This window comes from Ovis aries, chromosome 3 (genome assembly GCF_016772045.2).
Source record: "Ovis aries strain OAR_USU_Benz2616 breed Rambouillet chromosome 3, ARS-UI_Ramb_v3.0, whole genome shotgun sequence".
NCBI lineage: Eukaryota > Metazoa > Chordata > Mammalia > Artiodactyla > Bovidae > Ovis > Ovis aries.
Window position 1 is genome coordinate 221,837,003 of NC_056056.1, and position 14,119 is coordinate 221,851,121.

Below are 14,119 nucleotides of genomic sequence, written 5' to 3' on the forward strand. Positions count from 1 at the left end.
TGTCCATGATGACTCCTTAATGACTGAATAGTAGATACTCATACCTGTTAGTGGATGATTTTGCCCAAAGCCAGGGCCTGGCCAGCTTTGCTGTGTTATTCTGCCGAGCAGTTATAAAGTACCCCCTGCTCCAGGTGTGCAGCAAGAACATAGTTCCTGCCTTCAGGGAGTGTCTCTGGGATGTGATGAGACACCACACTGGGCAGAGGTGACCAAGTGCACAGGGGGTCAGGTGACAGCCAGGCCAGGCGTGGGGGTGCTGCAGGGGTGAGAGGGGCTGAGGCACTAAAGGACATTCTCCCCTGCTCACCCCTCCTGCCCTGCTAAGAATTAGCAGTAAACAAAAATGAGAAGGGACTTCTGGGCCAGAGGTTGGCAAACTTTTTTTTTCCCCTAAAAGCCACACAGTAAATATTTTAGGCTTTGCCAGCCACGTCTCTCGATTGTGCCTCCTTAACTCTGCTGTTATAGTGAATAGGCAGCCGTGGACTATGGTAAAGGAATGAGCGTGGCTGTGTGCCAATAAAACTTTATTTGCAAACACAAGTGGTGGGCCGGAAGTTTGCTGATCCCTGTTCTAGGCAAAGAGAACAGAAGAGCAGAAGCCCCAGGGTTGGTGTGGCTTGAAGCCAGCAGTGGCGGGGGTGGGAAGATGCCAGATCCCCCAGCCTTGAGGGGGTGGAGTGGGAGCCTCTCTCCCTTGGGGGAACCTCGAGCAGGTCCCTGGCCCTACACGTGGTAGCCTCTGCCTCTGTGTGTGTGTTAACTCGAGGGAGGTCATGACCCACTCAACCAGGGACCAGGGACTCAGCTCTGAGCGGTGGCCTCGGGACTCTGTCTCCTTCAGATGTGAATGAGTGTAACAGCAGCCCCTGCAGCCAGGAGTGTGCCAACGTCTACGGCTCCTACCAGTGTTACTGCCGGCGAGGCTACCAGCTCAGCGACGTGGACGGGGTCACCTGCGAAGGTGAGCGGGAGAGGCCGCCCCTCTCCTGTCGCCCACTCCCCGCTCCTCCTGGCTGGCGAGTGGCCCGGGTTTCTTCCCTCTGAGATGTGTTTGGATGGACTTTGCCCATTGTTGAAAGTGAGATTTGTAAAGGAGGAAACCCACTCCCAGATTTTCTTCAGTGACATAAAATGGAACGGTGGTGGTGGCTATGGGTGCCGCCCGGACCTCAAGCAGGGCGGGGGTGCGGGAGGCGGGCTGAGGAGTCACACCCTGGCTCGACCCTCTGCCTCTGGCCTTTCAGAAGCCCCTCATGGGGCCTGGGCCGCCCTCCTGTGTAACATCTGGGTTCATCCTGCACTTAACCGGTGGTCGGAGGATAAAACCAAATGATGATTCAAGAGTACTTCGTACATGCCTAGCACAATGTTGGTGCTCAGAAGGCAACTGTTTGTAAGGTTATTCCTATTTTTATTATATAAAGTGTGTCTGTTGTTAGCAGATTTATAATCATCGGCATCAGGATGGAGTCAGCAGGGTACCTCTATGTGTGCCATTCTGAAGCCCTTGGCCCTTTGTTCCCCAGTCTCCCTCTCTCCGCCCCGCAAACTTCACACCAAGAACTTGCTGTGTGGCCCCAGGCTAGGCCTTTTCCCTCCCTGGGACTCAGCACGCCCTTCTGGCCCGATGGCCTCAGAGGCCGCCCCGGCCCTGGGACTTTGAGAACCCCCTGTGTCCCGCTCATCCTCGGGGCTGACTTCCAGGTCACAGCTCAGCTCCCTGGGGGATGTAGCCCAGCCGAGGGGGCCCACGCAGATGCTGAGGGTGGGTTTTGCCGTCACAGACATCGATGAGTGCGCCTTGCCCACGGGGGGCCACATCTGCTCCTACCGCTGCCTCAACATCCCCGGGAGCTTCCAGTGCAGCTGCCCCTCGACCGGCTACCGGCTGGCCCCCAACGGCCGCAACTGCCAAGGTGAGCAGGGCGGGATCCCGGGGCCGTCTCGGGGCTCTGCGGGGTTGGGGGGACTGAGGCCCCGCAGCTGCAGCACAGATGGGGTGCGTTCGGGGGGGACGACTGTATCCTGGGTGTGTCCTCGCCCCACGGGCACCCTGGTCTCCCATGCTCGGGCACGCTTATCCACCGGGGGTCCTGAGTCCTCCTGTTCTGCCCCGGGCAGCCCCTGGGGGGCCAGAAGTGGGGCTGACAGCCTTTAAAAGGAAGACGCCCAGCGTCAAGGAAGCAGACCGTCAGTACCCCAAAGACTCTACAGCTTGGCACTGCTGTTAGTCTCTCGTTCAGTCACTCGACATACCCAGGCCCTGCCAGGTGTTGAGGGCGACGCAGTGAGCCGGTGGTGCAGGCCTCTGTCCCAGGGTGCTGGGCTCCACTTGTCAGGGGGATGGACTGGTCAGGGTGTGTCCCCACCCTGAGGTCTCTGTATAGAAGGCCTTTATGGCTGAGGTTCCCCTGGGGCCCAGGGATCGGCTAAATGAAGGGTGGGTGGCCTGCATCCTATCCTCGGCTCCCAGATCTAAGAACACTCCAGGGGGCATTGTGTCACTGTCTCTTGGGTTACTGAGAGGGGAGCTAAGGAGATATTTGTGAATGAGCAACCCCAGACGGGCGTGCTGGCCTTACCCTCGGCAATGGCTGCAGCAGCCGAATCAGAGGCTGGGACTCTCCAGGCCCTGCAGCGAGCCTCCTATGGGGCCCAGGAGCTCTGGGGGCCGGGGTTCTTCAGATGGGCTTTCTGGTCATGAAGGGGATTTGCAGACTGTGATCAAAGGCGTCAGGAGCTGCGGCGTTTCCTGGGAGGGACTGCTCAGCTGTCCAGAGCTCCGGATGGAAGTCGCTGTTTTCACATTTCTGAAGGAGCAGATGACCTGGCCAGATGCCCTCACCGCAGCCTGGGGTCCTGCCAGACACAGCGAAAACACATTCCTGAGCCTCTCTTGGGCTTTGAGACTGGGGACTGCTGTTTTTGCTACCAACGGTCAGGATTTGGCACCTCTTCACAGAGGCCTCAGGGCTTCCCAGGTGGCACTAGTGGCAGAGAACCCGTCTGCCAGTGGAAGAGACAAAAGAGACGTGGGTTTGATCCCTGGGGTCGGAAGAGCCCCTGGAGGAGAGCATGGCAACCCACTCCAGTATTCTTGCCTGGACAATCCCCATGGACAGAGGAGCTTGGTGGGCTACAGTCCACGGGGTCACAAAGAGTCAGACCCGGCTGAAGCAACTCAGCATGCACACCTGCACCCGATGCCTCTGGCGTGGTGATGTCCCCTCGCCATTCGGCTGCTCCGGACCGTTGTGGGGCGGGGACGACTCCCCATGTCCAGGTGACCTCCTGATGTGCCCCAGGCCTGGTTCTGGTCCAACCCAGTCACTGACTTTAGAAACTGGGCACAACGTAGACTCCCTTTCCACCTCAGTTTCCTCATGCGTAACGTGGGGCTAGTGGCTTCTGCCCATTCCCTCCTCAGATGGTAGAAGTGGCATGCAAGGTAAGACTGATGCACCTTGAGAGCCTTGGAGAGGTGCTGGCTGCCTGGGTTCAAAGCTCAGCTCCCCCACTTATAAAATGTGTGGCCTTAAACCAGTCGCTTAAGCCCATGAGCTCCTCCAAATGAGGATAATAACCAGTACTTGCTTCATTTAATTATAGTGAGAAGTGTTTCCTGCAAAACACTTCAAGGGCCATCATTTAGAGGGTGCTGTTGTTGTTATGCTCACTCCAGGGATCATGAATAGTAGGTAAATTAAATATAAATCTCCTATGAACAAAAGAGCTGGCACAGGGCTGTGCTCCGGAGAGCAGCCAACAGAGGGCAAGGATGGCCCGATCCCCCAAACTCTGGGCGCCCCCATCTGGGCCGGGGATGGCTTGGGGGCCTCGGCCTTCACCGTGCTGCCTTGGGGTCTCCTGCAGACATTGATGAGTGTGTGACCGGCATCCACAACTGCTCCATCAACGAGACCTGCTTCAACATCCAGGGCGGCTTCCGCTGCCTGGCCTTCGAGTGTCCCGAGAACTACCGTCGCTCCACAGACACGTAAGTCCCTCGGGCCCCGTGGTCGTCTGTCTGTGTCGGCCTTCCTGGGGGCTGGGCTCCCGGCCTGCACGAGGCAGGAGTGGGTGTTCATGAGCTGTATCCTCCCACGTGGGTCTTGGGAAACTCAAGGATCCCTGGTTCTCAGGCGCCTAAATGCCAGCGAGACTGGTTGCAGAAAGCGAAGGAAATTGGCCTCAAACGGGCTAAAGGTCGGCGGGCCTCCTCGCTGACCTGCCTGCACGTGGAGCCAGGCAGAAACCTGGCCTCTCCTCCCTGGGGTGGAGCCTTGGGCAAGGGACAGCTCTGTGGACCTCAGTGTCCACCTCTGTGGGATGCAGGAGGCAGAGCGTGCTGACTCCTATGGAGGTAGCAATGACTCCGGGTGGGCTGCACCTGAAGACCAGGTTCTGTTCCGCCCAGCGATGGTGTGGGAACAGCTCGGAAGGTTCTGGGTTCTCAGCCTAAAGCTGTGTGTCCGCGTGTCACTGTCAGCTCATTGACTCTCAGGCTGCCGGGTGTTTGCTGGGGCGTCCAGAAACCCCATTCCTCAGGAAGCAGTGAGGACCCTCTGGCCTTGCCACACACGACCCCAACCCTTGTTCTGTTGGTGGGGGTCTCCTTTCTTGCCCCAGAGATCGTTTCAGGGAAAGCTCCTCAGTGGGAGCATGGATGCTGGGTCCCTTCCCTCCTGCCCTGGGCAATGCCAGCACCCAGCCAGGCTGCCTGGGAGACTCGGCCTCTTGACCTTGACCCTGCTTCTCCTGCCAGGGGGTAAGAGCCATCTGGGGCAAAGGTCCCAGGCCCCGGCGTGTACTTGTTCTGGCCAAAAGCTAGAGCAGGAGATGCTCAGACGGCCCCAGTGTTCTTCACAGCATCGGGCATGTTCATCCTCTGGCCTCGCCCCCACCCGATCCTCTCCCCACCCTCTCTGTTTCCACAGCAGGCGTTCTTGTGGGTAGGGAAAAGCCACCCCAGGGCTGGGTTTGCCAGCACTCAGCATTCCAAGAGCCGGGGGCTTATACAACAGCTTACAGGCAGTACGAGTGCTCCTGAACTGGGAAGAATGATTGTGTCCTTGATTTGAGGCTGAGCTGCTTCTGTCTGTCTGTCCGTGCTCCGTCACTCCCTCCCAGGCCCTTGTCTGTGTCTGGGTTCGAGGATTCTGGAAGATGGGCTGGTTGCTGTTGACCTCAGGCTCGGGTGCGGTCATGAAGGCAAACGGGGAGGAGGAGGCTGCCCTGTGCGGGGTCTTCATGCCTCCGATGCTGGGGGTGGGCAGGCTGGCATCGTGTGCCAAGACTGGATGTGGTTGGCTCTCCTCCCCGGTCCTTACACTGATGGGTGCTGTGGAATCCTTCGCCGCCCCGTGGGTGGGGAAGTCTTTTTCTTGTTTGGGGAGTGTTCACCGTAAGCCTACTGTGTGCAGGCACCTGGGGAGACAGTGGGCCCGCAAAGGCCCCTGGGCCCTGCTCTGAGCCCAGGAGGAGCCCATGTGGAAATAGCTGTGGGCAGAGTGCAGGAGTGCTGTCATCAAGGAGGGCTCCCCCCAGTGGGGGTGCGGGGCACAGAAAGCAGGAGTACCTAGAGTTGGTGATGCCGGAATGAAGGGGGGAGGAGTCGGGCAGAGAGGGAGGGAGTGGAGGGTGGGATGGGCGTGGGGTGTGGACCTGTGTGAAAGGGCAACAGAGGAGTTCCGGCCAGGAAATGGGGTGCCCAGCAAGGAACCACACCTCCTGACTGAGGGGTTGATACTTCAGGTCGTGGTCTGTCCACATCCTTTGGGTTCATCGCCCTGCCCCCTGGGGAATGATAAAGAGGGAGCACCATCATTGTCTGTATTAGGCGCAGGAAGTGGACTCCGTCCACGGTCAAGGTTGGCGGGGGTGGTTGAGGCTCTGAGCAGCCCCTCCAGGGAAGACTGTGGCCCCATTGAGCACATGCTGGTTGCCAGCGCCATCCAGCAGCCGGAGCAGAGGCTGGGAGGCAGGTGGAACTGGGAGAGGTGTGTCCCCTGCCCTGAGGGTCCAGTCTGTGCTCCCCTCACTGTTCTCAAGCCTCATGGAGATGCTGTGGCGTTCTGGAACGATCTGGCTTTGGTGTCAGCCTCGCTTAGGTTTGCCTTCCAAATTCAGTCCATTCCAGGTCACCTTTACAGTCAGCAGGTCCCGTGAACTTCTTGCTGTAAAGGGGGCGGTGGTGTCGCCCTCTGGGTTCCTGTTGGGTGACCTGTGACTGTGGGGGCAGAGCCGCTTCCATATGGTTCGCTCTGGGTTCAGCCTGCGGGGCTGTGGGTAAGGTGCGCCCAGGCACATTTTACTGCCAGTATTTACAGATGGAAGGAAGGCAGACAGTGGCCCTTGTGTCTGGTTGAGGACAAAGCCTGGGAGGCTGCCTGGAGGAGGAAGGAACCAGGCCTGGGACACCCATCCTGCCTTCCAGGCCTGGCTCTCCTGTTCCTTGGTGCTGTGATCTGGGGTCTTGGTCACCCTGGGGCCCATTTTCCTCTGTAACGTGTGCTGACAATACCTGCTTGTCAGCGCCATGAGGATTAACGGTAATGCTCTGGGTGCCCGGCCCAGGGGGATGATAAAGAGGGAGCACCGTCACTGTCTGTATTAGGCGCAGAGTGGTGGTAAGGAAGATGGCCACAAGCCACCCCGTTCTCGTGCTCAGAATCCAGACGTTCCTCAGAGCGACTGCAGCTGCGGCTGACTGTGTGCCTGTGGGGTGACTGTGTGACCAGCCAGGTCTAGGGTCACTCAGTCCTCAGACGGGAAGACGAGACTCGGCTCCTGAAGGGCTGTTGAGGAATCGTGGGCCAGCCAGGAGCCCAGCACTGGGCGCAGGAAGTGGGGGCTGGGCCTGGAATCCTCAGTTCACAGGCCTTGGGGGTTGGGGGTCTTGTCTTGGTTGCCTTGTCACGTATGCAGGGGGCTGTTTCTCTGGGACCACAGGAGCCCTGATAGCTTAGGGCCACTGACACGCCGGGTAGATGTGGGCAGGACGCAGGCCAGAGCCCCAGGTGAGGCGAAGCTGAGCCTCTCAGCCCTGCTGACTCCTCACACTAGAGTTTTCTGTTTCATGGCCCTTTTCCTTTTCTGTAAAAACCCTCTTAAGAATTTATCTGACCTTCAGAAAGCGATTTGTACAAGTTAAAAGTGCTATATTAGAAAGGTCCCAGGAACCGGCACTTCCGTGGTTTAACATTCAGGGAGCCTTGACCAGCAAGATTTGAGTCTCTGTCTCTGTCGCCAGGCCTCAGCCTTCTCTCTCTCCACAAACAGCCTCCTTCTGGCCAGTCTCCCCAGTGGCCGAAGGGCGGTAACTGGAGTATGACCCAGCAGGCTGGGCCACAAACCACAGGTCTGGGCCCCAAGGACTGACCAGGCTGTTAAGATCCTGCCCACGCAGTTCCCTCCTCCTCACAGCAGGGATATTCAGAGTGTCCCTGAGCCCGGGATGGGACCAAAAACATCCTCTTTACCCCCTCAATGGGGCAGACCCCGAGACCCGGGCTCTCAGAAGCCAGGGCCAGAGGGAGGCTGGTGGCCTTAGTTGGCACAGCTCCCGGCCCCAGGGTGTAACTCCGGTGGACGGAGTGGGTGGAACCGTGCCCTGGCTAGTTCCTGGGGCTTGTGTCCAGAGCGACAGGAACTGCCGGCGGGGACGGCTGCGAGCTTCAGGCGGCCACAGCAGCCACACCTCCCAGGAGAAGGCACTGGCCTTGAGGACCTTTCTTCTCTGGCATGTGGTGACTTCCAATAATTGCATTTTCGTGGAACTTGGGGTGTCTTGACCAAGTTGTTGAACTGAAAACTTGGAGCACGTTGTTCTCTCATGCGGGTCGAGATGGAAACCGAGGTGGGTGGTCCCCGGGTTCTGGGCCTCCTCTGCTCTGTAATAGATGCAGTGGCGGCGGCCCCTCCTCCATCGAGACACACTCCTAAATAAAGATCTCAGTGCCACCCCCGGTCTGACAGGCAGTTTGCCAGAGGCAGTAGTTAACGCTTTCTGGGATGTTTGTAGTAAGTATGGGGCAGAGCAGAGTGGAATCATTGAAACTGCAACTGACCAGGAAAATCAAGGCCGAATTTACTCGTGCGCATGTATTAATATAAAGCATGTAGTGAGTGTCATGCTGGATACTGGAAACGAAGCCAAAGAGCCATGGGAATGGAATGGCCTGGAAGGAGCTGGGCCCAGAAATACCCAGAGGGAGGAAGGGCTTGGGTACTCTGTGGGGTTGGGGGTGTGGAGACCACCGGAGAGGAAGCAGTGTTCTGCTCTCTGGTGTGATGGCTGTGGGGGCAATACCAGAACTTACGCACACCTCGCATTCCCTGCCTTCCACACATGCCGTGTTAATCATTTGGCAAATGGAGACTCTAGCACCACCTGCTGGCCAGATCCACCAGACCCTTCCTGAAGCAGAGGTGTGTGTGCGTGTGTGTGTGTGTGTGTGTGTGTGTGTGTGTGTGTGTGTGTGTGTGTGTACACATAGCCTTTGAAGCGAGGGATTCCCAGAGCAGCTGGGTGTGTGTTTATGTGTACAAATAGCCTCTGAAGAGAGGGCTTCCCAGATGGCTCAGTGATAAAGAATCCAGCTGCCAATGCAGGAAACACAAGAAATGTGGGTTCAATCCCTGGGTCAGGAAGATCTCCTAGTGTAGGAAATGGCAACCTGCTCCCGTATTCTTGTCTGGGAAACCCCATGGACAGAGGAGTCTGGCGGGCTACAGTCCATGGGCCACAAAGAGTCGGGCATGATTGAGCGACTGAGCACGCACACACACAGGCCACCTTTGCCTCTGCCGTTCAGTACAGACTGGAGGCATGGACAGGTTCCATGTTCTCACTGAGCTTGGTCTCCCTGTTGGTAAGACAGGAATCATGTGGGACAGCGAGGGGAGCTTGGGGAAAGAGAAACTCTGACTTACCCAGCACGAGGCCAGGCACGTTCCTTGGTTTTTCCGCAGTCACCTGGCACACCCCCTTTTGGCCTGGCCCAGGGTGTCTGTGGGGGTGGGCTGCCCCCGGCAGTGCACACAGCTGCGTCTTTTCCCACTGCTCTCCGTCTGCCTGTCGGCCACCTCCCTTACAAAACCTTCATCTTCAGTGTTCCTGATTTTCACATGCCTTTACTAGCGTGGAGCTCATTCCTAGGGCTGCCTTTTCCAAGAGCTCAAAATGGTAAACAGCCAAGTAAATGAGAGGATTCCAGTGAGTGAGTCCTGATAAAGAGCCTGAACATAGGATGTAAAAAGAGACAGTGCTTGCTAACAATAAATGCCAAGTGTTAAATAAGTTCTAGTCCCCCAACACGAGGCATGGAAACTGAAAAGCTGAAATGGAGGCATGATGGAAGACAAGGACAGTAGTAGATGCTCCCAACTGGAGAATCCAAGCACAGTCAAGATGGCGAAACTTCCTGGGACATGCTCTGTCAAGTCCTGTGGGGCTCAGCACAGGGCTCTGCTTCTAAGGCAGCTGCCTTCATATTGTGATGGAGTTCAAGAGGCAGAAGATAGGCCTGTTCTTATCATCTCACAGAAGGTTAGAACCTGTCCCCATCCTGTCACAGGAAGTTAGAATCTATCTTTATTCTGTCAAAGGAAGTTAAAACCTATCCTCATAATCCTGTCACAGGAATTTAGGAGCAAAAAATATTCTCTCACAGGAAGTTAGGACCTGTCTCCATCATGTCACAGGAAGTTAGGACATATCTCTGTCCTGTCACAGGAAGTTAGGACGTGTCTCCATCGTGTCACAGGAAGGTAGGACATGTCTCCATCCTGTTACAAGAAGGTAGGACCTGTCACAGGAAGTCAGGACCTGTCTCCATCGTGTCACAGGAAGTTAGGACATATCTCTGTCCTGTCACAGGAAGTTAGGACCTGTCTCCATTGTGTCACAGGAAGTTAGGACCTGTCTGCATCCTGTCACAGGAAGGTAGGACCTGTCACAGGAAGTTAGGACCTGTCACAGGAAGTTAGGATGTGTTTTGATCGTGTCACAGGAAGTTAGGACGTGTCTCCATCGTGTCACAGGAAGTTAGGATGTGTCTCCATCGTGTCACAGGAAGTTAGGACGTGTCTCCATCGTGTCACAGGAAGTTAGGACGTGTCTCCATCCTGTCACAGGAAGTTAAAACCGCTCCTCATATTGTCACAGAAAGTTAGGACCTGTCTCCATCTTGACCCAGGAAGTTAGAACCTGTCTCTGTCTCTGCCCCAAGCCTTGGCTGGTTCTGTGAATACAGACAGGGAACTGGGCCTAGAGTACAAAGCTTTAGCGAGGAAAGATAGGAAAATACTTGACTGAGCACAAATGTATCTTCCTTACGCACTCTGTGACCTTGAGAAAGCCACTGATTCTTTCAGCTTCAGTTTCCTCAGCTGACAAATGGCCCTCAACGCCCCCTCACAGTGTGGGTATGATCACTCTAGCAAAGGCATGCCGACGAATAGCCAAACGCTCTGTAAATGGCGGCAGCCATGTTTGCTGGCCTGGAGAGCCGGCCAGTGTCCCCCTGACCACTGCCCGGGTGAGGAGCTGGGAGCCTGGACAACACTCAGAGGGCAGGGTGTGCCTGGTGAGGACAGCCTGGGGTGGGGCTCTGCCGGTGAGAGAGGGACACACCTTGCTCCAGGCACAACCCTGGCCCCAGCCACCCAGCGCCCCCGAGGGTGTTGGAAGAGGCTAGTGCCTGAGGCAGCGGCTGGAGGTCCCCGGCACCTCCCACAGGTGAGTGAGGGGTGCTCTTCTTGTTGGCTGACTGGCCAGAGGGCGGCGGGAGGCCCCGCCCAGCAGGCCCCCCGCTCACCCCGCCCCACGCTCTGTTGTTTCTCCGCTTGCTGAATGGGCCCTAACCCTCTCCTTGTCTCTCTGTCCACTTTTCTTGCAGCCGCTGCGAGCGCTTGCCTTGCCATGAGAATCAGGAGTGCCCCAAGCTGCCTCTGAGAATAACCCACTACCACCTCTCTTTCCCCACCAACATCCAAGTGCCCGCCGTGGTCTTCCGCATGGGCCCCTCCAGTGTCGTCCCCGGGGACAGCATGCAGCTGGCCATCACCGGCGGCAACGAGGAGGGCTTTTTCACCACCCGGAAGGTGAACCACCACAGCGGGGTGGTGGCCCTCACCAAGCCCGTCCCCGAGCCCAGGGACATGCTCCTGACCGTCAGGATGGACCTCTCCCGCCACGGCACCGTCAGCTCCTTTGTGGCCAAGCTTTACATCTTTGTATCTGCAGAGCTCTGAGCACGCGCTTCGGGCCGCTGAGGGGGCCCCCTTGTTGCTTTCCCCACCCTCCGCTCCGGAATGCCAATAAAGGCTCAGCGGGCAATTCCACACAGCATGGCTGGCGTGCCTTGGTTTTATTTGGCGCGGTCGGGAGCGTCTGTGCTGCTTGTTCCTGGTGGGGAAGGGGAGCCCAGCCCTGCCTGGCGCCCCCAAGGGCGGCCGAGGAGTGTTTTCCGTGAGGGGTCTGCGTCCAGGAGCCCCTGTGAGTGGGAGTCACAGTCCATACCGCCCAGGTGCCCAGGCCAGGGCAGAGCGAGGTTGGATGTTTCATCTGAGATGATTCTCTGTCCCCCACTTGTGCTGAGCCCGGAGGACGAGGTGACAGAGGCCTCTAGGGATGGCTGAGCTCCATCCCCTCTCACTCCACAGATGTGGAAACTGAGGCCCAGAGAAGGGGAGGTGCTTGACCAAGGTGACACGGGCTGTGTGCGGTAGAAGGCAGTCTAGGAGCCAGATCTTCTGGTCCCAGCCTGCTTTCCTTGCTGTATTGCCAGGAGCTGAGCCTTTAACTGAGACCATGAAAGCTCCATCTTGAGACTCAAACCTCCCATTCTGTCTTGATGAGAAGCCCAAACTTGTGGAAGAACCCCGAACGCGATCGCAGCATCTTAGATGCAGCCCTTACCTAAGGGAGGCCGATTCCCTCCACAGAGGACCCCCGCTTTGTACCAGGAGGAGGCAAAGGGGGCCTGATGAATGTGTCGCTCACGGGCCCCCCTCAGGAAGCCCCGGGCCTTCACGTGCGCTGCTTCCCATCCTGTGGGGCAGGCGTGTCATCCCCAGAGAGGCTTGGGGCGGGGCGGGTGAGCGATGTGCGCAGGGTCACACAGCTGACCTTCGAACCTTGGTTTGCTGACGGCACAGCTCTGACTGTCCCGTCCCGCCACAGCACCGCCAGCGTGAACCTTGATCAGCCTGCCTGTCTTCAAAGACCTCTTCCACCATGATCCCAGCCAAGCCCCCAGTGTGCCTCTCAAGGCACGGCATCATTTATCCCTGGCGTCCACCTCCAGCCTGACCTCAGATTGTTCTCCCTTGCCTTGCTTCCCTTGAACCACACTGTTGAGTTCTCTGCTGCCGCAGGCCCTTTGCACATGCTTTTGCACCCTTGGCCTGAATGTTGGTTGAACCTCAGTCGCTGTGCTCCTGTCGCCACTGGGCCTCGCTGGACACCCTTGGGTTCTGTTTCCTCTGTCAGTCTTTTTTCTCCCAACTCGGCCTTTGTGATGCTCCTCATAGTTTGCAGGTCCCACTTTCTGTGTTTCCCTTTTGTTCCCCCACCACCCAGAAGGCTCCGGGGAGTCAGGGACCAAGTCTGTCTTGTTCAGGGCCGTGTCCCTAAGCTCCTGGCGAGGCCTAGCATGCAGTAGGTGCTTTGCTTCTGTCTGCTGAGGGGATGGATGACTTCCTGCCAACATCACTTTGCGTGTCTAGCATTTCTGTGGCTGCTGATGCTGTTTTCAAGTAGGAACATGAAAGGGAGGCAGAATGTCAAGAGGAATCAAGTAAAGGATACTGGAGGGGCCTAAGGTCCTTCCTACAAGGGCCTGGAAGAAGATGGGGAAGGGGTCCACTTTGCTATCTAGCGGAGAGGACAGGTGTACAGTTGACACCGTGCCCTGTGCCCTGTGACAGAGGCAGTAGGTAACTTGCCACAGGAGAATACACATGCTCCTAGCCACTTGCCTCCAAACTCCTGCTGTCTCCCAGACCCCTCTCTGAGCACCTCTGGTCTGGTCCAGCTTGCAGTCTCCCAAGCTGAAGCCAGAGGATCTCTCAGAAGGACCAGTCTTGTTGTGTCCCTCCCCTCTTTAGAACCTTCTATGACTAGCAGACGAAGCCCAACTCCCTTGGGAGGGCATCTGAGACCGTGCCTGCTCCAGCCTCTGCCCGCCTTTTCAGCCACATCTCCCCCTTGTTCCCCACTCTGGCTCACCCCCTGCTAGTGACCAGTGTTCTAGTTACGCAGAACTCTTACCCTTTTCTACACTCACTTTCTCTAGGCTATAGCACGCGCCATCCCTTCCTCCTGCAAATGGCCATTCTCTCTGAAGATGTAGCTAAAGTCGCCTCATTGGTGAAGGCTTTCCTTAATCTGAGCTTTTCCAGAGCCAGGTATCCTCCATCAGAGCAGTTACCCTGGCATCTTGTTCTTTTTTTAATACTTTTAAATGGTGCTATCAATTCCTTTATTTTTGGCCATGCCACACAGCATGTAGGATCTTAGTGCCCCAACCAGGGATCGAGCCCATGCCCCCCGCAGTGGAAGCATAGAAAGTGTGGGTCTTCACCACTGGACCACCAGGGAAGCCCTTGTTTTTGTTACTTTTTATCACCACCTTTTTAAAGACAGGGATTGTGTCTGTATTCTCTACACTTTTCAGAATGTCTGGCCTGTAGAAGGAGCTCAGTAAACATCTGAATAAACATGGATGGATGGATGATGGATAGAAGAATGGATGGACAGTATTTTCAAGGCTTAGTTCAGATACCACCTCTTCTGTGAAATCAACAAGACACAGCAGGGATTCGTCATTGTATTCAGTTATTCCTATCTGGGGGCTTCCCTGGTAGCTCAGTTGGTGAAGAATCCACCTGCAATGCAGGAGAGCCCCGTTCGATTCCTGGGTCAGGAAGATCCGCTGGAGGAGAGATAGGCTACCCACTCCAGGATTCTTGGGCTTCCCTGGTGGCTCAGCTGGTAAAGAATCCACCCGCAATGCAGGAGACCCCAGTTTGATTCCTAGGTTGGGAAGATTGGCTGGAGAAGGGAAAGGCTCCCCACTCCAGTATTCTGGCCTGGAGAATTCCATGG

At 56.8% G+C, this 14,119-nt stretch overlaps 1 protein-coding gene across 2 annotated transcripts in view; it reads left to right on the forward strand.

Annotated features, from left to right (window-relative positions):
• The window catches only part of FBLN1 (fibulin 1), an 81,900-nt gene that overhangs the window by 39,665 nt on the left and 28,116 nt on the right, over window positions 1-14,119 (forward strand). Inside the window, exons 12-15 of one of the 2 annotated variants that reach the window (XM_027968209.2) lie at window positions 848-967; window positions 1,791-1,922; window positions 3,880-4,003; window positions 10,908-11,359. In XM_027968209.2, the coding sequence (XP_027824010.2) occupies window positions 848-967; window positions 1,791-1,922; window positions 3,880-4,003; window positions 10,908-11,262 (731 nt within the window). In that variant the 3' untranslated portion in view covers window positions 11,263-11,359. Of the gene's footprint in view, window positions 1-847; window positions 968-1,790; window positions 1,923-3,879; window positions 4,004-10,907; window positions 11,360-14,119 lie in introns of those variants that run through there. The other variant, XM_027968208.2, reaches the window with a different exon arrangement.